This window comes from Ornithorhynchus anatinus, chromosome X5 (assembly GCF_004115215.2).
Source record: "Ornithorhynchus anatinus isolate Pmale09 chromosome X5, mOrnAna1.pri.v4, whole genome shotgun sequence".
NCBI lineage: Eukaryota > Metazoa > Chordata > Mammalia > Monotremata > Ornithorhynchidae > Ornithorhynchus > Ornithorhynchus anatinus.
The window spans coordinates 6,072,268-6,099,067 of record NC_041753.1 but is presented as its reverse complement, the minus strand read 5'-3'; the positions used below and the strand labels follow the sequence as shown (position 1 = coordinate 6,099,067).

The window sequence follows — 26,800 nt, the reverse complement described above, 5'->3', positions numbered from 1 at the left end:
TTCCAGGGGATCTCAGCGGTGGGAAACGACAGATCCAGCGGATTCTCAGGGAAAGGTCCTCTAGACAGTAAGCTCGTCGTGAGTAGGGAATGTCCCTACCAACTCTGTTACCGTGTCCGCTCCCAAGCGCTTAGTACAGCGGAGCACGGAAGCAGCATGATTTAGTAGTTAGAGCATGGACTTGGCAGGCAGAGGGACGTGAGCTCCGCCACATGTCTTCTGCGCGATCCCGGGCAGGTCACTTCACTTGTCCGGGCCTCGGTTACCTCGTCTGCCGCGGGGTCTCCGTAATGGGCAGAGGGTACACATCCCCCGTAATGGCCATTAAAACCGTGAGCCCTATTTGGGCCAGGGACTGTGTCCAACCCGAATGACTTGCCCCTACCCCAGCGCTCAGAACTGTGCTTGGTATATAGTCAGCGCTTAACCGACACCATAATAACGATTACTATCACAGCGCTCTGCACGAAGTGAGAGCTCAGTAAACACCACCGTCCATCACACCCTCCAGACTGCGAGCTCGTGGCGGGCGGGGGAACGTGTCCGTCCGGGGTTGTAAGGGGAGCGCCCTGCACAGAGTAAGCGCTCCATTGGATTGGATTGAACTGGGCTGAATATCCTCCCCCAGAGGGGCAGGGGGACTGGGGGAGACGGAGATTCTACCTTCCTTCCTCACCTTCAGGCCTTTGAAGAGTCGGGAGTCCAAACCTCCTCCGTCCGGCCCAAGTCACCTCGCCGTCCGAGGGCCGGGCCCGACCCGCCGCAGTCCCGGACGACACCACACGGGGGCGCTCGGGACACGCCGAGCGTTAAGCGGGGAAGGGGGGGGGGAGATCGGGGTGTGTGTGTGTGTGTGTGTGTGTGTGTGTGCCTCTTTGTACGTCTGTGAGTCTGGCCGGCCGGTCCTTTCTGCACGTACCTGTGCTCGCCTCTTTCTGTGTGTCGTAGGGAGCCCTGCGAGCGCCAGTAAGGGAGAGCGGCCCCTTGGGAGCGTGTGTGTGTGTGTGTGTGTGCGGGTCTGACAGTGTCAGGGTGTGTGCCGGGCTTGTGTCTCTCTGCACCTGCTTTTGTGACTCAGTGTGCGTGCGTTTGGGCGTGGGTCAGAGGCAGAGAAGGGTCACCGTTACTTTGATTCTCTCCGCTTCTATCGTGGGTGGGGGGTGACTGAGGGAGGGAGGAGAGAACTACAGGTGTCCGTCCCCCCGCCCCCCGCCCCCGGAACTCTCGCCCTCTGTCTCTGCCTCGCTCCTCTATCTCTCTCGGTGTGTCCACCTCTCTGTGTCTCTGTGACTCTCTCTCTCTCTCTCCCTCCCTTCCTCTCTCCCTCCCCTTCTGGGTGACTCATCTCTGCGGCGGTCTTTCTCTCTCTCGGGTCTTTTATCCCCCTCTCTGGGGGTGGGCTGCGGGGGGAGTTGGGGGCGCAGGGTCCCCAGGACAAGATCCCGAGATCTGTCGTCGCATTATTGCCCCCCCCTTGTCACTTCCCTAGTCACCCTCCCCCCCCAACCTCTGACCCCCCCCCTTCTCCCCCAAGCCCCTTCCCCAGGGCGCCCCGATGTGGAAGCGGGTGTGGCTGGGGCGGGGGAGGGGGCGACAGGTGGGGGTGAGAAGTAGCGGGAGGTGCAGGGGTGACCTTCCCCCTCGACGTCTAAGACTGAAGCCCCCCCCCCATCCCCACCCCCTCATCGCTGCGCCCCCTCCCCCCGGTGCTGACGCACCGGCTGCAGAGGTGAGTCACCGGAGGGAGGGGGGAGATGGAGGGGAAGCGAGATGCGGGACTGAGGACCCCCCGCCTCCCCATCTTCACCGGGGGTCCTGGCTCCCCTCGTCACTCCCAACTTGGGAACCAGTCTTTCTGGCCCTCGGTCCCCTCATGGACCCAAGAATCCCGCCGCCCACCGCCGCTGGCTCTTCCACCAGCCTTCATCCGGGACCCTCTTTGGGGGGGGGGGTCCATTTTCCGCCCCAACCTCTGCCCAGAGGGTGACAGAGACGCAGAGAGACGGAGACAGGGAGGCGAAAAGAGAACGACAGAAATGGGGAGAGACAGACTGGAGGACGGATAGGCAGAGAAACCGAGGCGGATAGAGTTACACCAAAAGAGAGAGAAGGAAACAAAATATCCCCATCAATGGTCTGTATTGCCCACTGACTGGGGGCAGAGCACTGGGTGGAGACATTAGGGGGAGAGACAGAGACAGACCGGCAGGGAGACAAAGAGAGAGGCAGAGAGACGTAGAGAGTTCAAGAGATTCTTCGAGAGACAGAGATAGATTCAAAGAAATAAAGGGAGAGAGGAAGGTTGAGAGAGACAGGCACACAGAGAGGCTGAGAGAGTTGGGGAGAGAGACAGAGAGAGAGAGAGAAGGGTCACAGTCGGAGTCTGTCGGAGTTGGAGGGGTGTGGAAATTTTGGAAAGATTGAGAGAGACCCAGGGAATACGAGGCAGCAAGAAAGAGAGACACGGAGAGACAGGCTGAGAGAAACCAAGATTGAGAAAGGCAGAGATAGAGAGAACCGAGAGAGACTTTTTGAGAGAGGCAGAGCGGTAGAGCAGGGGCAGTTAGAGAAACAGAGAGACACGAAGGCAGAGTCTCCGAGACCTACACATATAGGGAGTCTTAGCATTAAAGTAGGAAAAAATGGAGAGAGCCAGATGCATGAAAGCCAGAAAGAAGGGGACGGGGACAGGGACGGAGACCTAGAGAGAAAGTGGCAGAGACGGAAGGAAAAAAGGGAGATGGAGCGTGTCTCTCCAGGGGGGCCTCACTCCATCTTTCCTCCTTCCCCTCTCCGCCGCCCCCGGCCCAGCCCCCTCTGAGGCTCATAAAGGCGGCCGGGTGTGAAGGACGCCAGATGCGGCGAGGAGGAGGCGGGGGTGGGGTCGCTGACCCGGCGAGGAGGGAGAAACAGAGGCAGAGACAGAGGCAGAGAGACAATCGCCGATCGGGAGAGACCCAGGGGTAGCCGCAGAAGCAGAGGAAAAGAAAGGAGAGACGGATGCAGAGACAGAGACAAAGGGGAGCGGAGGGCAGAGAAGGAGAGAAGGAAGGGAGACACGGGAAGAGAGAAAGGGGTGGGAAGAGACAGACGGAGAGACAGAGGGGTAAGAGGAAAAGAGAGACACAGAGCAGGAGGAGATGACGGAGACTAGAGATAGTAAGAGGAAAAAGACGTAGAGACAGGTGGAGGTCGACAGAGACTAGAGTCAGAGGCAGTAGGAGGTAAAGAGAGACACAGAGACAGAGGCGGAGATCGACAGAGACTAGAGACAGAGGGAGTAAGAGGAAAAAGAGACACAGAGACAGGTGGAGGGCGACAGAGACCAGAGACAAAGACAGTAAGAGAAAAAGAGAGACACAGAGACGGGTGGAGGTGGACAGAGATTAGAGCGAGAGGCAGTAAGAGGAAAAAGAGAGACACAGAGGCAGAGATAGGCAGAGACTAGAGACAGAGACAGTAAGAGAGAAAGAGAGAGACAGAGGCGGAGATCGACAGAGACAAGAGTCAGAGTCGGTAAGAGGAAGAAAGAGACACAGAGACAGAGATAGACAGAGACTAGAGACAGAGACGGGAAGAGAAAGAGGAAGACAGAGAGACAGAGGCAGAGGTAGAGACAGAAGTTATAAGTGACTAGGGGTGATGGGGCAAACAGAGATTAGAGACGGGAGGAGACGCAGAAGAGAGGCAGAGATAGAGACCAGAGACAAGGGGAGACCGGAGCACAGGAAGAGATGGACAGAGACTAAGATAAGGGGAGACACAGAGATAGAGGCAGAGAGAGACGGGGATTAGGGATAAGGGGAGACAGAGAGAGACAGAGATAGGCAGGGCCTCGAGAGAGATAAGGGGAGACACAGAGAGAGAGAGAGAGATGGACAAGAGAGGAGACAGTCTTCATCGACCTCCTCCCGTCTCCTAGCAGAAGAGCCCCCGGTCCTGGGAGCGCTTTTCCTTCGACTGACCACATGCCCCCCCGCCCCCCGAAAGGGACCCAGGCGTCCCACCCCCGGGCCGGGAAGTGGGGAAGGGGCGGGGCGGCCTCGGGGAAATGGACGAGGAGAGAAGCGGGAAGGGGAGAAAGGGAAGAGGGAGGAAAGAGGAAGAGCTGGGGAGGGGGACTTGGTGGGGGCAGCGGGGAGGGCGCTCTCCAGTCTCGGGGGGGACGGGGGCGCACAAACACCTCTTCCTCCCCTCCCCCTGCAGCCCCTCCCTCAAACACACATGCACATATGCTCAAATTCCTAGCCGTGGATCAGGCAGCCCCCTGCCCAGAGACCCCCCTCCCCCCCCCCCCAGACCCTCCCGTCACGCCCCTACACCTAGTGAGCCCCGCCTGCCCGGCTCTCCCCGTCTCTCTTCATCTCTATTTCTCTGCCTCCATCTCTCTCCTTCTCTGTCTCTAGCTCGAGTTTTCTGCCTCCATCTCTCTCTCTTCCGTCTCTAGCTCTGGATCCTCTGCTTCTCTGCCTCCATCTCTCCCCCGTCTCCATCTCTCTCCAGCTCTATTTCTCTGCCTCCATCTCGCTCCTGTCTCCAGCTCTATTTCTCTACCTCCATCTCTCTCCGTGTCTATTTCTCTTCCTTCATCTCTCTCCTGTTTCCCTGCCCCCGCCTCACTCCCTGCTGTCTCCATCTCTATTTCCCTGTCCCCATCCCTATTTCTCTTCCTTCACCTCTCTTTTCCTGTCTCCGGCTCCGTTTCTATTTCCCTCCCTCCATCTCTCTCCTGCCCCCACCTCTATTTCTCTTCCTCCATCTCCCTTTACTCTCTCCAGCTCTATTTCCCTTCCTCCTGCTCCCTCCTCTGCCTCTAGCTCCATTTCTCTGCCTTCATCATCTCTCCCCCCGCGTCTCTGTCTCCGTTACACTCTCCCCTTCGATTCTGGGTCTGAATCCACCATATCTCTGGGTGTCCGCTCCTCCCGCCTCAGCCTCCACCTGCCTCCCTGGGTCTCCCCTCCCCCTTCCAGATGTCTCAGGATGTCTCTGATTCATCCTCCTCGGGATGGGAACGTGACGTGACACTCCCCCCGCCCCCCGCCCCCCGCCCCCCCAGGACCCGGGGCGATAGCGGGGTGGAGGGGAGGGAAGGGGAATGGGGAAGGGAGGGGCCGGGGCAAGAGACAAGTTGGGGAACAAAATGGACAATGGGGAGGGGTCCTCTCTCCCCTCCCTACCGTTTCTAACCCTTCCCCCTGCAAAATTTCAATCTTTGCCGCTCTTCTTTTCCCTTTCCCCCTCTACCTGTGTGACTCCTTTTCAATCTGTATGAGCCCCCCTCTCTCTCTTTTCTCTCCCGATTACAAGTGGACGTGGTGGTGGCCGCGGTTGGAGGGGAGGGGGCTGGAGAGGAGGGGGCTCCCTTCCCACCCATAAGGCTCTCTCTCTGTCTCTCTCTCTCTGTCTCTCTACCTCGCTCTCTCACCCTCCCCGCAGAGCTGATGGGCAGATCTTCTGGGAAAGTCACCAGCTGATGGAGCCGAGAAGTCAGCCTGCTAAGGAGAGGAAAGCACGTGAGAGATGGGGAGGGGGATGGGGAGGGGATTGAGTGTGTGTGTGTGTGTGTGTGTGTGTCTGTGAGAGAGAGAGAGATTCAGGCCGAGGGAAATCGAGCCACGGGGAAGGAAGGAGCGGTGAGGTCGGGCGAAGGTGCCAGTGTTTCTGGGAGGGTGCGAGCCTCCGATTCGGTCCGGGTCCGGCTGTGAACGCGTGTGCATGTGTCACACCCCGTGTGCCTCGTATACGGTGAGGCTCCGGGTGTTTCTTTGTGTGTCTCTTCTGTCCCCTCCCTCCCCGTGGCGCCCCCTCCCCCTCATTCCTGCGGGCGGGCCCCCCCCCCTCCCCCCCATTTCCGTCCCCCGCCCCCGGCCGGTCCCCCTTCACCGGCCCCGGCTCGCTGATGGATGCGCTCTGCGCAATGTGTGCGTCATCGCCCCCGCCGGTCCCCCCCGACCGGAACCTCCGGACGCCCTGAGCCCCCTCCCCTCAACCCTCCCCCCCCCTCCGCCCTGGACGGGGACATCGCAAGGAAAACGACCCCGGCTCTGACCCCGGGGAGAAACGGGAAAAAGAGCGAGAGAGCGATGTGTGTGCGTGGGCGTGCGTGGGAGCAACACCCCCTCCCCAGCGCAGCCCCCTCCCCAAGTGGGCTCGCCCTCCAAACGTCCTTCCAATGGGGATGCGGGGGCGGGCGGGAGCGGGGCCGACCGAGCGCGGGGAAGAAGGGGGAGCGGAGGTGAGGGAGAGGAAAGCCATGGAGGATGCGGGGCCGCAAAGACCCGCGTGGGAGCGGGGGAGGGGCGGGGGGCGGAAGGGCGAAGGGTCGGGGCGACGCCCCCGCAGCCCCGTCCCCACAGATCCATACCCTGCGGGGGGGGCCGGGGGGGAGCCACGCCTGCACCGGACAGACGCAGACGGGCTCGGTGAAACACACAGACCCCCGCCCACCAGCGCGCCCGCCCCCCTCGAGCCTCGAACACCGTAGAAACACAAGCCCGTCCCGTCCAGGGGAGAGGCACAGGGCCGCCCCGTCGGGCGCCTTCCCTCCCTCACGCCTGGACACACCCCGTGCTTCTCCCTCATTCAACTCCGGCCTCGCTTGGTTGGAGGGGAGGGGGCCGGAGGGCGGGAGGGGGCGGCGGCGGCGGCGGCGGCGGGGGGGGGGTGTCTCCCTCCCTCCCTCCCTCCCTCCCTCCCGCCCCCGGCCGCCCCCTTCCCCGGCCCCGGGCCTCCGCCTCGTGGGATGTCGAGGAGCGGGAAGGACGTCCCGGAGTTCTCCGGCTGCGCCTTCCCGGGCGCTCGGGTTTCATTCATCCTCCCCCCCTCCGGGTTGATTATTTCTTTCTTGATTTTTATTTTTTGCCCATCTTCCCCTCCCTCCATTCATCCCTCCACTCATTCATCCGTTCCCCCCCCCCCTCCCCCCCCCGCCCCCCGCTTTCATTCATCCCCTCTCCGCCCTCGCTCCGTTCATTCATCTCCCCCGGCGCTCGGCTCTCGCGCGCCGCCCCGCGGCCGCCGCCGCCCCTTGGGGGTGGGCGGGAGGCAGCGCGCAGGCGCGGGGGGCGGCGGGCGCGGAAGGGGGGAGCGGGGGAGGGGGGGGGAGGCCGGAGCGTCCAATGGGCGCGCGGCTCCCCGTCCAATGGGCGCGCGGCTCTCCCTCCCCGCGCTCGGCCCGCTTCGCCATGAATGAACGGTGACGTCAATGGGGCGGGGCCTCCCGGTCACGTGTCCCGGCGGGCTCCGCTTTATAAGGCGGGCGGGCGGGCGGGCGGGCGCTGTCCGCCGTGCTGAACGCGGCGGCGGGGGCGGGGGGCGAAGGACCGGACCCTCCGACCGAGCGCCAGCGCCAGCGCCGAGCCGTCCCCGGCCGGAGCGGACGAGGAGCCGAGCCCCGGCGGCGGAGACCCCCTCCCCTCCCCTCCCCCTTCCCCCTCCATCCCCCCCCAGCTGCAGCCGCTCTACCCGGTAAAGACCCTCCGTCTGTCTCGGCCGCCCCCCGGGAGGCCGGGAGCGGGTGGGGAAGGGGGTTGGGTGGGTGGGTGGGTGGGGAGGCGTCGGAGGAGGAGGAGGACGGACGGACGGACGGGCGGGGGGGGGGGTCTCCGCTCCATCCCCGCCCCCTCCCCGGGCGATCCCGTCTGGCTCCGAGGAAAGCCGAGATTGGATTTTGCATCTTTTTCGGTCCCCCTCCCCGGAGGGGTGGGCGGGGACGGGGTGGGGGGTGGGGGGAAGAGCGCTTCGGAGAGGAGGCGAATCCGGCGGGGCGTCTCCTCCCGCGTCATTGTGGCGGCCGGGGCTCTCCTCGTCCTCGTCCTGGCCGAGGGAAGGACCGGCCGGGCTGCGGAGGAGGAGGAGGAGGATGGAGGGGAAGGAAGGAGCGGGGCGGGGGGGGGGGGGTCCTCCGGGGGTCCTCGGAGCGAAGGGAGCCTTGACGGCCGCCCCCCCCCCCCCCGTCTTTCCCCCGCCCTCTGTGCTCCGCCTAGGTTTCTCCGCCCTCCCCGCCCCCCGGCCATGAGGTGTCCCCGGCTCCCGGCCGCCGCCCTCTCCCTGTGCCTCCTCCTGCAGCTGCGGGGGCTCCACGCCGCCCCTCCGGGCCGCCCCGAGCCCCCGCCGCCCCCCGGCCCCGCGGCGCCCGGAGGCCACGGCCCCCCGCCGCCCGAGGCCGAGGCCCCGTTCCGGGGGGCCGACCCCAAGGAGCTGGCCGCCGTGCTGCTGCAGGCGCTGGACCGCCCGGCCCGGCGCCCCCAGGACGGGCGGGAGGCCCCGACGCTGAGCGAAGCGCCGCGCGGCCAGAGCCGCGGCCGCCGGCCGGCCCCGCGGACCCCGGAGCCCCCCGGCCCGGACGCCGAGGGGCTGGAGGCCCTGCTCCGGGAGCTCCGCGCCTACCTGCCGGTGGGCGCCAAGAGGCAGCAGGAGGCGGAGGCGGCGGCGGGGGCGCGGACCCACGCCCTGACCCGCGTGGACCTGGAGAGCTCGGGGCCCGGGCCGGGCCGAGCCTGGAGGGCCTCCTGGGGGGCCTTCGAGGCCCACCTGCCCGGCAGCGCGACCCTCCCCCAGCCGCGTCGCCATCGAGGCGGGGGCGCGCAGCCCGTCGAGGCGCGGAAAGGCGAGGGGGCCCAGGACGACGACGACGACGACGACGACCACGACCACGACGACGACGAGGAGCAGGAGCAGGAGGAGGAGCAGGAGGCCGGGGAGAGGCTCCTGGAGCGGGGCCTGGCGCAGGTGGAGGCGGGCAGGAGGCAGGCCGAGGCCACCCGCCAGGCCGCCGCCCGGGAGGAGAGGCTGGCCGACCTGGCCTCGGACCTGCTGCTCCAGTACCTGCTCCGCGGGGGGGGGGACGACAGGGGACAGAAGCTCGACGACCGCCACCACCGCCGGGGAGGGGAGGGGCGGGAGGAGCAGGAGGAGCAGGAGGAGCAGGAGGAAGGGGAGCGGGAGACGGGGGAGGACACGGGGGCTGACGACGAGGACGACGAGGACGACGACGAGGAGGACGACGAGGAGGAGGAGGAGGAGCGCGGGAGGCAGAACGCGCTGCTCTTCGCCGAGGAAGAGGACGACGACGAAGCGGGGGAGGGAGGGGAGGCCGGAGCCGAGGACAAGCGCTCCCAGGAGGAGGAGGGGCCGGCCCGCAAGTGGAAAGGGCAGGGGGCGGCAGGGGGGGAGGAAGAAGAAGAGGCAGAGGACGACGACGACGACGACGACGACGACGACGACGACGACGAGATGGACCCCCAGACCATCGACAGCCTCATCGAGCTGTCCACCAAGCTGCACCTCCCGGCCGACGACGTGGTCAGCATCATCGAGGAGGTGGAGGAGAAGCGGAAGAGGAAGAAGAACGCCCCCCCCGAGCCGGCGGCCCCGCCGCCGCCGCCCCCGCCGCCCCCGCCCCGCCGGGCCCGGCCCCGGCCCCGGCCCCGGCCCAACCGGACGCCTGGAACGAGGTGCTGCCGCCCCGGGAGCGGGAGCCGGAGGCCGAGGCCGAGCTCCTCCCGGGGCCCCAGCGCCCCTTCCCCAACGCCATCCGCCCCCGGACGTTCCCGCCGCCCCGCCGGGCCCCGCCGCCCTCCCACCGCGCCCGCCCCCGCCCCGCCCCCGCCCCCGCCGGCCGGAGCCGGGCCCCGACGCGGCGCGGTATCACCGGGGCCGGGGGCCCCGCGGGAGGCCCGGGGAGGCGGCCCCGGCCTGGGAGGCGCGGCGGCGGCGGCGGCAGCGGCAGCGGGACCGGCAGGACGAGGAGATGGAGAATTACATCGAGCACGTGCTGCTGCGGGGCCCCGACGCCTTCCCGTGAAGCCCCGCCAGCCCCCGCCGCCCCGTTTGCATGCCGCGCCCCCGATAATAAAAGCAGTTGTGTCGAAGCCTCGTCGTCCGTCCCAAGCCCCGCCCTGCCCGCCCCCCACCCGCCCCTTTAACCGCCTCTCCGAATGAACGCCTCCTCCTCCTCCTCCTCCCCCGTGCCTGTTGTAAATACTCCCCCCCCACCCCCCCCCCACCGAGGAATTAGTTTTGCTAAGAAATAAAAGTGACTATTTTATTAGGACTTTCTTCTCTGTTATTCAGCAGCCCCCCCCCCCCCCAGGCCCACTCCTTAAACCCCCCCATCTCGGGGAGGAAGGGACTCCTTTCCACCTACCGCGTGACGCCTCTCGCCCCCCTTCCGTTAAGAGTCGATTAAAAATGAGGGCCGGGGGCCTTCCCGCCCCCCCCCATCTCCCTCGCCGCCCATCTCTCGTCCCTCGCCCCTCCGCTCGACGCCCGCGGACCGGCGCCCAGGGCGACTGAACGGTCCCCCTCCTGTCCTCACCTCCCTCCCAGGATAAGAAAGTGTAATTGGGGGGTGGGGGCGGCTGGCATCTCATCCCCCGCTCCCGCCTCCCATGACCCCCCTCCCCGCCCCCCAGGGCCGTGTGACGGCTTAGAACGGCGCTCGGCCGTAGTCGGCGTGTAACGGATGCCGTCGTCATTAACGGGAACCGGTGGGAGGAAACTGACCGCCGGGAGACGACCTCCACCCGCCTCCCCGGGCTCCGCCGTCCTCAGGCGGGTCCGCTCGGGACGGCGCTCGGCCCGTAGTAAGCGCGTAACGGATGCCGTCGTCGTCATCGTTAACCGGGACCCCCGGGGGGTGACCCCCGCCCGCCTCCCCGGCCTCGGCGGAAGAGCGCGGGGGTGGGAGCGCTCTTGAGCGGGTCCGGCTTCAAGTCCGGCGGTGGGCCGGATCCTCCGGGCGTTCCCCGATCCGGACCCGAGGGAGAGCAGGGACCCCGGGCCTCGGTGCTCCTCCCGCGCTCCGCTTCAGGAGACGCCAGATCCAGAAACCATTTTCCTTTTATTTCGGAGGAAAGCGCCCTGCAGCCAGACCCTGTCCTCGGCAACCCCCCCGCGCCCTCCCGGGCTTCCGGGGAGAGGGGAGGGCGAGGTGCCGAGGGAAGGGGCGGGCAGGGCGGCTGGGGGACCGGCGCGCTCCCCCGCCCCACCCCATCACAAAATTACGAGATTAGAAAAATCGGCCGTCTTGGGGGCGGAGGATGGGGAGATAGAGGAGGGGGCCCTCCGCGATCGATCACGCTTCGATTCTGGATGCCGCCGTTCCTCCTCCCGGGGAAGAGGGGTGGGAACGAGGAAGGGGATCCCCTCGCTTCCCGCGCCCCGCTGCGTGGAGCCAACTTCCCCTCCCGGGGACCAGGAAGCCGGGGGGGGGGGGGGGGCGGGGAGAGAGGGCAGGGGCCCGGCCCTCCTAGCCGTGGCGAGGGAGGACCCCTCCCTCCCCCTTAATCTCACATCGTATTTATATATTTACAGGGTTCGGGCGAGGCGGAGACGGGGAGCACGAGGGCAGGCCTGGGGGACGGGGACTCTTCCACCGCCACCGGAGAAAGGGGACGAGATTTGGAGCGGGGGAGGTCAGGGTCATTCCCCGTCGGCCCCCTCCCCAAAAAACGTCTCCCCCGGAGGAAAGGCGAGGAGCTCCTTGGAATGACTGGACGGGGCGGGTGGAGGGAAAGGGATGGGGAGAGGAGAGGAGGGACGGGGAGGAGAGCGGGGCTCCGGAGCACAGCTCGTCCCAAGAGGAAGCGGGGAGAGCGGGGAGGGGGCAGCCGTGTCCCACGGAGGGTCCGGGGGAAGTGGAGCAGTCCCGGCGGCCCCATCCCCTGGCTCCGCAACCAAGGCACTGGGGGGGGGGGAGGTGGGGGGGGGCGGGGGGGAGGGGAGAGGATTAGGCCAGTCCCATCTCCTCCAGAACGCTGCGTGGTGATTCGTCCTCCTAAGGCAGAGAGAGAGAGACGCACGCACACACACACCCGGGCACACACGGACACAGAGGGAGAAGAGAAGGGGAGACAGACGAAGAACCGAAGGGCGTGAAAGTTAGGCAGAGGCGATCGAGAGAGGGACCGGAGAAAAAGAGGGGAGAGACAGAGAAGCCCAGTGAGACAACAAGTAGGGTAGCCGGGAGCCTCCCACGGAAGCTCCCCAGCCTCCCGAGACCCTCCCCCGCCCTCTGCGGCACAGGGTCGGGTCTGGGGGTCGGCGGGGACGGGGGTCAGCCCGCCACCGACGGCAGGACACCAAAAGCCGGGAGCGGGGAGGGCCCGGGGCCCCGGGGGTGCCCAGGAGCCGGGGGTCTGAGGGAAGCGGGGGCGGGGGGGCGGGGAGGGACGAGGCAGTCCGGCCCCCTTCCTCCGCAGCCCGAGCCCCCCACCCCTCCCCGCCCGGCCACACCACGGCTTGGCTCCCGTCACTGCGGATTTTGGTGACTCATCCCCTGCACCAGGCGCTTGGAAGCGGCCGACGCAGAGGGGGCGGGTATGGAATGGGGGGGGGGGGGAGAAGGGACACGACGACGAGGACGGGAGGGGCGCGCGGGGACCCGGTGGCCCTCCGGCCCACCGGCCGGTCATCCTCCCCGACGTCCAGAGGGGTGGAGGGAGGGCGCGAGAGAACGGGGTGCGGCGGCGGGGAGACGGGACGGTCCCGCGGCCCCGTCTCCCGCCGTTCCAGTTGGGGGAAGGCGGGACCGCGGAGGGCCGAGCGAAGGGCTCGGTGGGCGGGGGCGGGGAGGACGCCGGGAGGACGGGCCGCGGGTCGGGAAGAGGCGGCGGCGGGAGGCCCGGGGTTCCCCCGGCGCCGCCCCGCCCCGCCGACGGTCGCCGGGGGGGGGGGGGGGGCGGTCACAGGGAGAGCCGGGCGGCGGGGCGGGACGGGGGCTGGACGCCGCGGGGCGGGGGGCCTCCCCGGCGGCGGCAAGGGGGCGGGCGGCGGTGCTGGCGGAAGCGGGCGGGGTGCCGTGGGGGGAGGGGGCCCCCCGCCCCGCCCCGGCACTCTTCCTCCTCCTCCTCCTCCTCCTCCAGGCGGCCGCCGGCCCGTACCTCCTGCAGCAGGTCGGCCTGCTCGATGGCCTTCAGGACGCTCTTCTTGGACGTGTCCTGCACGTCCCCGCCCATGAGGAACTCGTCCAGGATGAAGTACGCCTTCTCGAAGTTGAAGATGATGTCCAGCTCGCACACCTGCGGAGGGGCGGCGGGGAAGACGGGAGGGACGGGAGCCGACGGGGGTCGGGGGAGAGATGCCGCCTTGCCTCCCCCCGGCCTCCTGACCCCGACCCCTCCCAGTGACGACGATAATAATTATGGTATTCGGTGAGTGCCTCCTGTGAGCCGGGGTGGATCCGGGCAAATCGGGTCGACCGGAGTCCCTGCCCTACCTGGGGCCCCCAGGCTCAAACCCCATTTTACAAATGAGGCGACGGGCCCAGAGACGTGAAACGACTTGCCCGGGGTCACCCGGCAGCCGGGTCCTTTCTCCGCTTCTCTCCCCCGCTCCGCCCGCATCATCCTCTCCACACCCGTTTCCCTCCCTGTGCCTGCTCTCTCTCGCTCTAAGGTGTCTGTTCGGCGCCCACTCTGGGCCGGGAACCGTACTAAGCGCCGGGCAGACGCACGCTAGTCGGGCGGGACACATCCCTGTCCCACGTGGGGCTCCCGCTCTTAATCCCCCTTTTACGGATGAGGGAACTGAGGCACGGAGAAGGGAAGCGACCGGCCCGAGGTCCCGCGGCGGACAAGCGGCGGAGGCGGGATCAGAACTCGGGTCCTTCCGACTCCCGGGCCCCAGCCACTAGGCTGCGCCGCTGTCTTCCGCCCTCCGCCCGGCTCCGCCCCGCCCCTCCTCCCCTCGGGCGCCTCCTCCCCCTTCCCCTCTGCCCCCCCGCCACGCTTTGGCAAGGCTGCGGTTTGGGAATCACGCCAGTCCCCTGAAAAGGCTAATTAAGGGGCACGGCTAATAGGCTTAACGAACGGGGAGGATTAATACTCCTTGCCCCGGCTTAACACCCTTCCTTTTCCCGTCCCGCGGGGGAGCCGGGTCCGAACGGCGGGGGGGGGGGGGCGGGAGGGGAGAGAAGGGGAGATGCGGGGGAGAGGGACTCACGCTGCCAAAATACTTGTCCAGCAGTTCGACGTATCGGTGGATCAGCTCCAGGGTGATGAGCTCATTGTCTTGGCCCTCGATGGCACAGCAGAAGTAGAGGCTGGCGTACCTGGGGGCGGGGGGACCCTCAGCTGGGGATGCGGCGGGACCCTGGGATCCTCTCCTCTGAGTCAACTCCCCCTCCCCGCCCCCCAGCTTCCTCTGTGGGTTTCGGGGCCAACGTCCGTCGTGTTGGGTCATCTGCTCCGTCGTATTTATCGACAGCCTACTAGGTGAAGAGACCGCACCAAGCACCCGGGAGACTACATCAGATCGAGCGCTCAGTACAGTGCTTTGCACACAGCGAGCGCTCAACAGATACGATAAACAGACACGCTCCCCGCCCGCAGTGAGCTTAGACCGCCGTAAGCATCTCCCATCGTCCCGAACTTTGTTAAGAACGGAGGGTACGCGCGTCGCGGGCAGGGAATGTGTCCGTTCTACTGTGGCGCTGAACTCCCCCAAGCGCTCAGCACGGTGCCCCGCACGCGATAAGCGCTCAGTCGATACGACCGATCGACGGATACTAAGTGCTCGGGAGAGTACGATATAACGGAGTCGACAGCCCCGTCGGTGGCGTTTATCGAGCGCCGTCCACAGCGAGCTCCCGGTTTAGACGGGGCTCAGCGCTCAACCCACGTAGTCAATCACTAGATCCGGCCGGTTCGACTTCCGCGACGTCGCTACGATCCGTCCTTTCCTCTCCGTCCAAATCGCCGCCGCGTTAATCCGAGCCCTTCTTCTACCCCGCCTCGATCGCCGCCTCGGCCTCCACGCCGACCTCCCCGCCTCTTGTGCCTCCCCACTCCAGTCCGTACTTCGCTCCGCTGCCCGGATCGTTCTTCTACAAAAACGTTCGGTCCGTGTTACCCCGCTCCCCAAGAACCTCCGGCGGTCGTCCGTCCACTACCATGTGAAACAGAAACTCCTCGCCGTCGGCTCTAAAGCCCTCAATCCCCTCACCTCGCTGCTCTCCGACTCCCACCCAGACCGCACGCTTTGCTCCTCCAATGCCCACCTGCTCACCGCCCCTCCATCTCCTCTATCTCGCCGCCGACCTCTCACTCACATCCCGTCTCTGAACGCCCTCCCTCTCTCCTCATATCCGCCAGAGACTCTCCCCAGCTTTAAAAGCCTCATCCAAGGCCCATCTCCTCCAAGAGGCCTTCCCTGACTAAACCCTCCTCTCCTCTTCTCCCACTCCCTTCCGCGTCGCCCGGCTCCACGGAACGTCCGTCCGTCTCCAGGATTCCTTGATTTCTATTAACGTCTGTCTCCCGCTCCACCCTGTAAGCTCGTTGTGGGCAGGGAACGTACGTTACGCTGCTGCGTTGCACTCTCCCAAGCGCTCGTACGGCGCCCTGTGCAAGGTGAGCGCTCGATAGAGACGACCGATCGGCAAATACCGATCGACTGATGGGTTCGGACCACCTGCTTCTCCGCTCACCTCCCCCGGCCCAGCGTCCACTCTCCTCTGGACCCCCGCCTCCCGTCTCCCCTCCTCCTCCGTCCCCCCAGATCCCGGGAGATCCGCCCTCTCGGGCCCCGGGTCTCTCCCCTCTCGGCTCCCCCGGCTCGATTCGAGAGCTCCGGCTCCGGGGAGGAGGACGGCGGCGGGAAGGGGAAGTTTATCGGAGGTTAAGACGGGCTCTTCCCGCCCGCCCGCCCGCCCCGGACCCAGCGACCCCCCTCGGAGACGAGCCAGAGAAGCCTGCCCGGAGACACTCCGGGACTGGGCGGAGGGGCGGGCGCCGAGGGCTTCTCCTCCTCCTCCTCCCGCCCTTTGACCCGACCCTCCCACGCGCCACCTGAGTCAGCGGGAAGCGCCCCCCACCCCCGATTGGTCTACCCGTTGGCAGGAGCGGCAGGGGGAGGGGCTGCACCGGCCCGACGATTGGTGCCCGCGGGCCAGGGAGGGACGGGCTTAGGGTGCCCGGGGAAAGGGGGCGGAGGGCCCAGGAAGAGGTGGGCGGACAGAGATGATGCAAAAGGGCAGGGGAGGAAATAGGTGACACATTTTTTTTGGGGGGGGGGGGGAGTGTGGGGGTGTTTCAGAAATAAGGGGAGAGTGAATATGGCCTCAGGAAGCAGATGCGGAGAAGGGAGGGCCCGGGAGGAGGCGAAGGGCAGGCGAAGAACGCTGGGTGAGGGAGGCTAACTCCCATCCCGGGACCCGGGCGTCTTACCCTTTCACCTCGCCCAGGCTCCTGCCGCTCTCCGGGCCTGGGGGGATCCCCCCCGCGACACCCAAAAGCCCTCGGGGCGGACGTTACGAGGGAGGGGGGCTGGGCAGTCACCTCTTGTAGACAACCTTGAGGTCCCTCCACTCCAGGAAGCTGCACATCTTGGGCTTGCGGGCCAGGACCACCTGCATCAGCTCCCGCACCATCTTCTTGCGTTCCCTGTCGGACGTGGCCAGGTACCATTTCTGCAGCCGCAGCTTGCCCTGCCGGCTGAACAGCAGCATGAACCGCATCTGGGGGGAGGGCCGGGGGGGTGGGGAAGGAAGGACGGACACACACAGACACACACACACACACACACGCAACGCAAAGGGGAGTCAGCGGGGAGGGACGGGGTGGGGGGCAGGGGAGTCCGGCGGTCACCGTTTCAGAAAGGAACCCGGGCATCTCACCCCACCCTGCGGCCCCGCAGCGCTGTGAAAACTATGTAGCCATAATTGTTTCATATTAATACTGATATCGTCCATCTCCCCGCTCCGGATGGAAGCTTCTTCTGGGCGGGGAGCGTGTCGAGCCATTTGGTCGTATTGCACTTTCCCCAGAATTTAGGCCAGTGCTCTGCACACGGTAAGCGTTCAGTGAATTCACGCATTCGTCGGTATTTATTGAGCGCTTACTCTGCGCAGGGCACTGGACTGAGCGCTTGGGAGAGTACGATGCCGCAATAAACGGACACATCTCCCGCCCACGACGAGCTGACGCAAACAACCCCCGGTCACGGCAGCTCGGAGAGGGTTCCACTGATGGACCGTGGGCGGGGATCACGTCTGCCGACTCTGTCGTATCGGACTCCCCCCGGCCCTTAGCACAGCGCTCTGCCCACGGTAAGCACTCGATAGATACCACCGACTGATTGCGGGCAGGGACCGTAACCACCGACTGTGGCGATGGACTTTCCCAAGCACGCAGCGCGGCGCTCGGCGTACGGTGAGCGTTCGGTAAATGCCACTGATTGATTGCGGGCCCGGATCGTGTCCACCGACCGTTGTATTAAACTCCCTCGGGCACTTAGCACGGTGCTCTGCGCACGGTAAGCATTCGATAAATACCACTGATTGATCGGGGGCAGGGACTGCGTCTACCAAATCTGTTGTATCGCTATCAGGGACTCAGTACGGCGCTCTGCACACAGCGAGTGCTCCAGAAACACCCCGATTAACTCCCGTACTCCGCCAGGCATCCGGTACACTCCTCTGCACGCAGGAAGCGCTCAGTAAATAACACGGACCGGACCCAAGCATCACGGACCGCCGAGCACAGACCAGGCCCCTTTCCGAGTGAGGATGGGAGGGGGTGGACCGACGGTTTCGGGGGGCTTGAGCGGGAGGTGAAGGTTGCAAGGATAGAGAGATGGACGCCCTCCCCTTCCAAAGCAACCCTCGCCTCCCACATCACCCCCGGCCTTCCAACCGTTGCCCCCGACGGACAGAGGGCCGGGCCCGGCGGTGGGCAGGACTCCTGGGTCCGGGGTATTTGGTAAACGCTTACTACGTGCCCAAGCGCCGTTCTGAGTGCCGGGGCAGATGCAGGGTCAACAGGTCGTCCCACGTGGGGCTCACGGTCTCCATCCCCATTTCCCGGATACGGCGACCGAGGTCCCGAGAAGTGAAGTGGCTTGTCCGAGATCCCACAGCGGACGGGTCGAGGAGGCGGGATTAGAACCCGCGTCCTCTGTCGCCCAAGCCCGGGGGTCTCGCCGCTAAGCCACGAATTGTTTTAATGAGCTGCTCATCCCCTCGATTCTATTTACTGCTATCGTTTTTGTCTGTCTCCCCCGATCGGACCGTAAGCCCGTCAATGGGCGGGGGCTGTGTCTGTTGCCGATTTGTCCATTCCAAGCGCTTAGGACAGTGCCCTGCACGTAGTTAGCGCTCAATAAATACTAGTCAATGAATGAGTTGGGCCTCCTTTTCTGCAGAGGGACCTTGGGCCAGTCAGGCTAACTTCTCTGGGCCTCAGTTCCCTCATCTGTAGAATGGGGATTGAGACTGTGAGCCCCGCGTGGGGCACCCTGATTCCCTTGCATCTCCCCCAGCGCTCAGAACAGTGCTGGGCACGTAGTACACTTGACTTGTCCACTCCGAGCGCTTAGTACAGTGCTCTGCACATAGTAAGCGCTCAATAAATGCTATTGAATGAACAGTAAGCGCTCAACGAACACCACATTAGTGGAGGAAACCGGCGGAGGCCTCGGGGGGCGGGGAAGGGGAGGCGGACCCGGGCTCGGGAAGGGGCGGGGGGCTGGGGGCAGTTTGCAAATCGCCCCCCCACCCCTGCCGGCGCTTAGGACAGTGCTGGGCCCATAGTAGGCGCTTACCAAATACCCCATTACTGTTATCACTCCCCTCCTCCTAAAGGTGCCTGCTTCCGGGCCCCTATGGAAGGACCTGTTCGCTCCCCGGCCTCGCCCTATAGGCTCCTCCCCCGCTCAACCGAGAGTCCGAAGTCGCCCCCTAAACCCCCTGCGGAAAAGGGGGGGGTCTCTCCCCCAGGCCGGGGGGGGGGGGACACCCTATAGATCCGCCTGCTCCCCTATAGATCCGCCTGCTCCCCTATAGGGGGATGCACCCTCCTTTCCTCTTCCTCCAGGGGCCGGGGCTCCTATAGGCGGCAGGGAGAGGATGGGGCAGGGCCCCTATAGGCAGCGGCCCGTCCATGCGCGCGCGCCCCCCCCCCCCCAAAGCCCCCGCAGCAGGTGCAGCTGGGCGCCCCTCCCCCTTCCGCGCTCCTCACCATCGTGCAGCCCCCGGCCGGTCGCGTCCCTCGTCGGCCACCGTCCCCCGCCGGCCCCGCCCCCTCCCCATGGCGGCGCCAGGACGACGGACCGCGCAGGCGCCCGGCCGGGAGGAAGGGGAGGGGCCGGAGGGGAAGGGGTGGGAGGGGGGAGGGGGGGAAGGGGGGGGGGGGGCGGGGCGGAAACCATGGCAACGCGGCCCCGCTCGCGCGCCTCGCCGCGCCTCGCGCCGTCACCCCGGGCAACGGCGGCCTCGCGCCTCGGGGCGCCGAGCGGGGCGAAAAGGGCGGGAAGGGGCAGGGACGGACGAGGCCTTGAAGGACGGATACGAGGCGGGGGGACGGGGAGAGGAAAAGAAAGGGACACAGAGGAGGGAATAGTAAAAATAAAAATAATAATAATGATGATGTTGGTATTTCTTAAGCGTTTATTATGTGCCAAGCACTGTTCCAAGCGCTTGGGGAGGTACAAGGCTTAGTTCAGTGCTCTGCACATAGTAAGCGCTCAATAAATACTATTGAATGAATTGAATGAATGAATACAAGGTCACCAGGTTGACCCACGTGGACCTCCCAGCCTTCATCCCTATTTTAATAACGTTGGTATTTGTTAAACGCTTACTTTGTGCCGAGCACTGTTACATACAGGGTAATCAAGTTGTCCCGCGTGAGGCTCACGGTCTTAATCCCCATTTTCCAGATGAGGTGACTGAGGCCCAGAGATGTGAAGTGACTTGCCCACAGTCACACAGCCGACAAGGGGCGGAGCCGGGATTCGAACCCGTGACCTTCTGACTCCCAGGCTCCATCCACTATGCCAACAGAGAAGCGAATTGACTTGCCCAAGGTCACACAGCTGACAAGCGGCCGTGCGGGGATTAGAGAAGCGGCGTGGCTCAGCAGAAAGAGCCCGGGCTTGGGAGTCAGAGGTCACGGGTTCGAATCCCGGCTCCGCCCCTTGTCGGCTGTGTGTCTGTGGGCAAGTCACTTCACATCTCTGGGCTTCAGTCACCTCATCTGTAAAATGGGGATTAAGACCGTGAGCCTCACGTGGGACAACTTGATTACTCTGTATGTAACCCAGCGCTTCGAACAGTGCTCTGCATATAGTAAGCGCTTAACAAATACCAACATTATTATTATTATTATTATGACCTCTAGGGAGAGGAGCGTCCCCCGGGGTGGGAAGAAGCGGGGAAGATGTGAGGAAAAGGGGAGAAATGGGAACGAGGAAAGGGGAAGCATAGGGGGTGGGGTTAATCATCATCATCATCATCATCATCAGGCTATTTCTTAAGCGCTTACTCTGTGCCAAGCACTGTTCGAAGTGCCGGGGAGGTAGAGGGTCATCAGGTGGTCCCATTTGGGCTTCACACTCTTCGTCCCCATTTTGCAGATGAGGGAACGGAGGCCCAGAGAAGTGAAGTGGCTTGCCCAAGGTCCCGCAGCAGACAAGGGGAGGAGCCGGGATTAGAACCCACGACCTCTGACGCCCAGGCCCGGGCTCTTTCCACTAAGCCAGGATGCTTCTACAGGAGGAAAAGGGGGAATGAGGAAAGGGGAAACAGAGGGGATGGAGTTAAATAATAATAATCACGATATAAGGATACCAACACAATATCATCACAATATAACATGATATGCCATCTATAATATATATTATATATAACATGTCACATATTAGATAATTATATATAATATAGCACATATAATATATAATATACATTGCATAATATTATAATCTATAATATAATATCATCATAAAATCATGATAGTAATTATATGTGTTAAGCACATACTGAGTACCAGCACTGCACTAAATACTGGGGTGAATACATTCATTCATTCAGTCAATCGTATTTATTGAGCACTTACTATGTACAGAGCACTGTACTAAGCGCTTGGAACGTACAGTTCGGCCACAGATAGAGACAATCCCTGCCCCACAATGGGCTCACAGTCTAAACGGAATACAAGCACATCAGTTTGGACACAGTCCCTGTCCCACATGGGGTTCACAGTCGGAATCCCCATTTTACAGATAGGGGAACTGAGGCCCAGAGAAGTGAAGTGACTTCATTCGTTCAATCGAATTTATGGAACGTTAACTGTGGGCAGAGCACTGTACTAAACGCTCGGGAGTACAATTCAGCAACGAACAGAGACAATCCCTGCCCACAGTGGCCTCACAGCCTAGACTTGCCCACGGTCACACAGCTGACAAGTGACGGCTTAGGTTCATGGAGTCTGGCCAAGAGATATCATTTGGGGCCTCCAGGTACCTAATTTTGATCGATCGACTCTCCTATACTGAGTTCTTCCAAGCGCTTAGTACGGTGCTCTGCACGCAGTAATCCCTCAGTAAATACCACTGATTGACTCAGAAGCAAGTTGGACATCTTCCATTTCAGCTTCACCCAAGTTCCGGAAAGAACCTAGGTTAAAACCTGTCAGTTAAAGAAAGAATCGGAGACGGGGTGGACAGCGGATGTATCTGTTAACTCTGTCAAACTCTCCTAAGTGCTTAGTACGGTGCTTTGTACGTAGTAAGCGGTCATTAAACACCACTTATTGATGGATCACCTTCAAAATGTGGTAGACCCTCCTCCTCCTACTCGGAACTCGGTCACCCTCTCCTAATAATAACTGGGGTATTTGATGAGAAGCAGCGTGGCTCAGTGGAAAGAGCCCGGGCTTGGGAGCCAGAGGTTGTGGGTTCTAATCCCGGCTCTGCTGCTTGTCAGCTGGGTGACCTTGGGCAAGTCACTTAACTTCTCTGGACCTCAGTTACCTCATCTGCAAAAAAAAAAAAAAAAACGGGGATGAAGACTGCGAGCCCTGTGTGGAACAACCTGATGACCTTGTATCTACTTTAGCGCCTAGAACAGTGTTTGGCAGATAGTAAGCGCATAACAAATGCCAACATTACTATTATTATTAACGGTTTACTATGAGTCCAAGCATTGTGCTGAGCGCTGAGGTGAATATAGGATAATTAAATCGGACACAATCCCTGCCTCACCTGGGGCTCTCAGTCTAAGGGGGAAGGAGAACACTACTGTACACAGTAAGCGCTCAGTAAGTACGACTGAATGAATGAACACTATGGTTGCTACTGGCAAAGGGAATATGAAGGAAAGGTGAGATGCAGGAGGAAAAGAAGAGAAAAAGAGTGATAAATATGAGGGGAGAGGGAGAAAATACGAGGGAGTGGGGAAATCAAGCGGAAAGAGAGCCAACTGAGAACCGGGGAGAAGAATAAGAAGGCAAAGAGGAAAATGTGAGGGTTTAAAAAGATCATAGTGGCAAGTGGTCAGCGGACAAAGATATTTTAAAAATGAGCAGAGGAAACAAAGGGTAAAAGAACATGAGGGATAAAGGAAGGGGATAAATGCCAGCTGAGTTGGGAAGGAAAAAGGGGAAAAATGTTCTATGGCTACCTGAAAAAACTGGTTGAACAAAGTTTTTCCACAGGTTACCATATAATAATATTGATGGCATTTGTTAAGCGCTTACTATGTGCAAAGCACTCTTCTAAGCGCTGGGGAGGTTACAAGGTGATCAGGTTGTCCCGCTTGGGGCTCACAGTCTTAAATCCCATTTGACAGATGAGGTAAATGAGGCACAGAGAAGTCAAGTGACCTGCTCAAAGTCACACAGCTGACAAGCGGCGGAGCCGGGATTTGAACCCATACACCCTATATAAGCGTTTTACACAACGAGGCACAAATGAGCTTAAGGTCACTATTTCAAACTTCTGATTTTTAGGTAGGGGTCCACCACCCAGAGGACATACTGTGTATGGAGCTACTGTACCTTTCCTTCTCCCAGTTTCCACACCCATACCTTCTAAAAAAACCCCACGCGTACGTACAGCGAGGGCCATGGAGGATTCGTGGTCGTACATAGATTCCTCTATGAGCTAGAAAGGAAGAGTGAGGAATGAGTGGATGAGAAGTGGGAAGCGCAGAGTCGGGAAGTGGGAAGCGCAGAGTCGGGAAGTGAGAAATTCCAACTGGGATGAGGGGGAAGCGTAAGGGAGAAGAGGTGAGCACTGACGGGAATGATGGGGCGTGCAAAAGAGAGATGCAGAGAAGAGGGGAATGGTCGATGGGGCAGCCGAATAGTAATAATAATAATTGTGATATTGGTTAAGAGCTTAGAGTGCCAGTGATCGAATTCATTCATTCAATCGTATTTATTGAGAGCTTACTATGTGCAGAGCACTGTACTAAGCGCTTGCAATGTACAATTCAGCAACAGATAGAGACAATCCCCGCCCACCAACAGGGAGACCGGTAGTAAGCATCGGGTTAGATACAAGATAATCGGGTCGGACACGGTCCCCGTCCCATGTGGGACTCACGCTCCTAATCCGCGCTTTACAGATGAGGGAACTGAAGCACAGAGATGTGAAGTGACTTGCCCGAGCTCACAAAGCAGACAAGTGGAGGGAGCAGGATTAGGATGCGGGGTCCTTCTGACTCCCGGGCCCAGGCTCTACCCACTAGGCCACGCTGCTTCTCGCATAAAGGGAACCGGCCAGACAGCGGCAGCCCATTGGAGTGATCTTTTGTTTGCAATCACTTCTGACAGGAAAATGGAAAACTCTTACTTCTGGAGAAGCTGACCCAACTAGCGTTTCCCCCCGATTCTTCCCTTTCTGGGGGGCACAGAATGAGCCTCAGAGACAGTTAGGCTTGTCAGAATCATATTCTAAGATGCATCGGTCAGGCTGGGATCCGCATTTATTTCTTTGTTTATATATTTGTGTTACGCTTCTAATTTATTCAGCTATTTCACCCTGAGGAATTTGTACTTCTACCCGGTAGAAGTATTCCCTGATTTCCCCTCCTGCTGCCACTATTTGCAAATCTTTCTCGATCATATTCGTCCCTCTCCCCCATTGGGTCGAAACCCCCTTGAGAGCAGGGCAGCTTGGCTTAGTAGAAAGAGCCCGGGTTTGGGAGTCGGAGGACGTGGGTTCGAATCCCGGCTCTGCCACTCATCAGCTGTGGGTCTCTGGGGAAGTCAAATCGCTTCAGGGTGGCTCCGTGGAAAGAGCCTGGGCTGGAGAGTCAGAGGTCGTGGGTTCGACTCCCGGCTCTGCCTCTTGTCAGCTGTGCGACTGTGGGCAAGTCACTTCACTTCTCTGGGCCTCAGTGACCTCATCTGTAAAACGGGGATTAACCGTGAGCCTCGCGTGGGACCACCTGATGACCCTGCGTCTACCCCAGCGCTTAGAACAGTGCTCTGCACATAGTAAGCGCCTAACAGATACCAACGTTATGATTCTCTGGGCCTCGGTTCCCTCCTTTGTAAAATGAAGACGTGGGACCACCTGATTGCCTGGTAGCTCCCCAAGCGCTTGGAGCGGTGCTTGGCACATGGTAAGCGCTTAACAAATATCATCCTTATTATATCTTTTTAAAAATGTTATTGATTAAGCCCTTCCTACGCGTTTCACGAACAGTATAAAGAAAAAGAAAAAGAGAATGAATGGCAATGTGTTCCGGGCGGGGATTCCGCGGTTCAGGAGCAGGGTTTTTTTCCCTGGTGTCGAAGCGACCCCTCGTGGTCCGATAAAATCATGCGCGACCCAATGTTCACAAGGCAGAAAGTCCAAGAACCCGAAACTCAGTTTACCCGGCCGCGCCTGGCCGTGGTGCCCCAGTTGGGTGAGTGGAGGGAGTCCATCTCGTCCCCGACCCCTCGCCTGGACTGCCCTCCCTCCTCTCATCAGACAACGACTCTGCCCCCCTTCAGAGAGAAGCAGCCCGGCCTAGCGGATAGAGGCCGGGACCTGGGAGTCGGAAGGTCATGGGTTCTAATGCCGGCTCCTCCACATATCTGCCGCGTGACCTTGGGCAAGACACTTTACTTCGCTGGGCCTCAGTTCCCTCATCTGTAAAATGGGGATTGAGACGGTCAGCCCCAGTAGGGACCGATTTGCTTGCTTAGAACAGCGCTTGGCACGTAGCACGTAGCACTTAGCACAGACCACAGTTATTATTCAAAGCCTTATTGAAGGCACATCACCTCCAAGAGGCTTTCCCCGACCGAGCCCTCCTTTCCTCTTCTCCGACTCCCTTCCGCATCGCCCTGACTTGCTTTCTTCATTCACCAGCCCCACGGCACTCATGTCCATAACTGTCATTTATTTATTTCTATTCACGTCTTGTCTTCCACTCTGGACTGTAAGCTCGTGGTGGGCAGGGAATGTGTCTGTTTATTGTTCTACTGTCCTCTCCCAAGCTCTTAGTACGGTGCTCTGCACACAGTGAGCGCTCAATAAATAGGATCGAATGAATGAGAGAGAAAAAGATACACGCCTCATCCCTGTGCAGTCCTGCAGAACTCACCTGGGCCCGGGAGTCAAAAGGACCTGGGTTCTAATCCCAACTCTGCCACTGGTCTGCCGAGTGACCTTGGGCAAGTCACTTTTCTGTACCTCAGTATCCTCAGCTGTAAAATGGAGATTGAGACTGTGAGCCCACGTGGGACAGGGACTGCATCCAACCTGATCAGCTTGTATCTACCCCAGTTCTTAGAATAGCGTCCGCCACATCGTAAGCGCTTAACAGATACCATAAAAAAACCAAACAAACGAGTAAAAAAAAAAACCAACCAGACCCCTCAGGATGCAGAGTTCAGCAACCAGAATCTGGAAGTTCTCCATGACTCGGAGAAGCTGCAGGGAGGGGAGGGCAAATATCACTCTTTCCATCTGAGGTCCACTGGCCGGGTGCCCAGGTCTAAAGTAAGACAGGTAGCGGGATCATGAAAGACACTTAACTTTGCCCTTCTTGGCTAATACACCCCTCGGGTTTAGCGAGAAGTTCCTTTCCCTGGTAGCCTTGAGATTATTTTTAGCCCTGGACCAGCTGTGGATGAAATAATGGGCAGGAGGAGGAGATGAAACTCCTGAAGCCAACCTACTTACTGTACCTCTTTCTCATCTCTCTCTGTCTCTCCCTCACCACGGACCTCTAGCTCAGTGCTCAACTTGTGCCTGGAATTCCCTCCTCCTTCATCTCCATCAACCCACTGCTCTCCCCATCCTCAAATCCCTTCTGAATTCACAGCTCTTCCAAGAGTCCTTCCCATGCTAAGAAGCAGCACGGTTAAGCGGATAGAGCACGGGCCTGGGGGGAGGGGGGGCAGAAGGACCTAATAATAATAATAATGATGTTGGTATTCGTTAAGGGCTTACTACGTGCCGAGCACTGTTCTAAGCGCTGGGGGAGATACAGGGGAATCAGGTTGTCCCACGTGAGGCTCACAGTTAATCCCCATTTTACAGATGAGGTAACTGAGGCCCAGAGAAGTGAAGTGACTCGCCCACGGTCACACAGCTGACAAGTGGCAGAGCCGGGAGTCGAACTCATGACCTCTGACTCCGAAGCCCAGGCTCTTTTCCACTGAGCCACGCTGCTGGGTTCTAATCCCGGCTCCGCCACTTTTCCGGTGCGTGGCCTTGGGCAAGTCACTTCACTGCCCTGTGCCTCATTTCCCTCATCTGTAAAATGGGGATTAAGGTTGCGAACCCCCCGTAGAACAGGGACTGTGTCCAACCCGATTTGCTTGTATTCATCCCAGGGTTTAGTACAGTACCTGGCTCAGAGTAAGTGCTTAACAAATACCATCAGGACTACTAATGATATTGTGCTCTCCCAAGAACTAAGAGCCATGCTGCTTCTCTAATCCCCGCCCTCAATGATTTTATAATCTAGCAGGGGAGACAGACACTATAAGCGATTAAGATAGGGGACTAAACCTTGTCTAATGACTCTTCCCGTCATGCGAGGGAGGGCTTTGGGAAAGAGTCCGGCTGCAGG

The 26,800-nt window shown here is 61.4% G+C and overlaps 2 protein-coding genes across 2 annotated transcripts; one reads left to right on the top strand and one right to left on the bottom strand.

Annotated features, from left to right (window-relative positions):
- The first annotated feature begins 7,996 nt into the window (after nucleotides 1–7,996).
- VGF (VGF nerve growth factor inducible) lies at nucleotides 7,997–9,808 on the top strand. Its single transcript, XM_029055552.2, is given in 3 exon segments — nucleotides 7,997–9,397; nucleotides 9,400–9,569; nucleotides 9,728–9,808. Coding segments are annotated over 3 exon segments (1,632 nt in total). The 5' UTR covers nucleotides 7,997–8,016.
- Nucleotides 9,809–11,710: 1,902 nt separating this feature from the next.
- On the bottom strand, nucleotides 11,711–19,041 carry AP1S1 (adaptor related protein complex 1 subunit sigma 1). The gene is made up of 5 exons (XM_029056143.1): nucleotides 18,963–19,041; nucleotides 16,284–16,462; nucleotides 13,948–14,056; nucleotides 12,888–13,025; nucleotides 11,711–11,782 (listed from the first exon to the last, which is right to left on the bottom strand). The coding sequence occupies exons 1-5, from the start codon at nucleotides 18,963–18,965 to the stop codon at nucleotides 11,735–11,737; spliced, it is 477 nt and encodes a 158-aa protein (XP_028911976.1). The 5' UTR covers nucleotides 18,966–19,041; the 3' UTR covers nucleotides 11,711–11,734.
- Nucleotides 19,042–26,800: the final 7,759 nt, after the last annotated feature.

Excerpts from the sequence above, each read along its gene's own strand:
- AP1S1 (XM_029056143.1), bottom strand. Across the intron at positions 14,057-16,283 it reads CTCAAGGTTGTCTACAAGAG|GTACGCCAGCCTCTACTTCT; the intron begins GTGACTGCCCAG and ends CCCCGCCCCCAG. Across the intron at positions 11,783-12,887 it reads AGGCCGACCTGCTGCAGGAG|GAGGACGAATCACCACGCAG; the intron begins GTACGGGCCGGC and ends TCTCTGCCTTAG.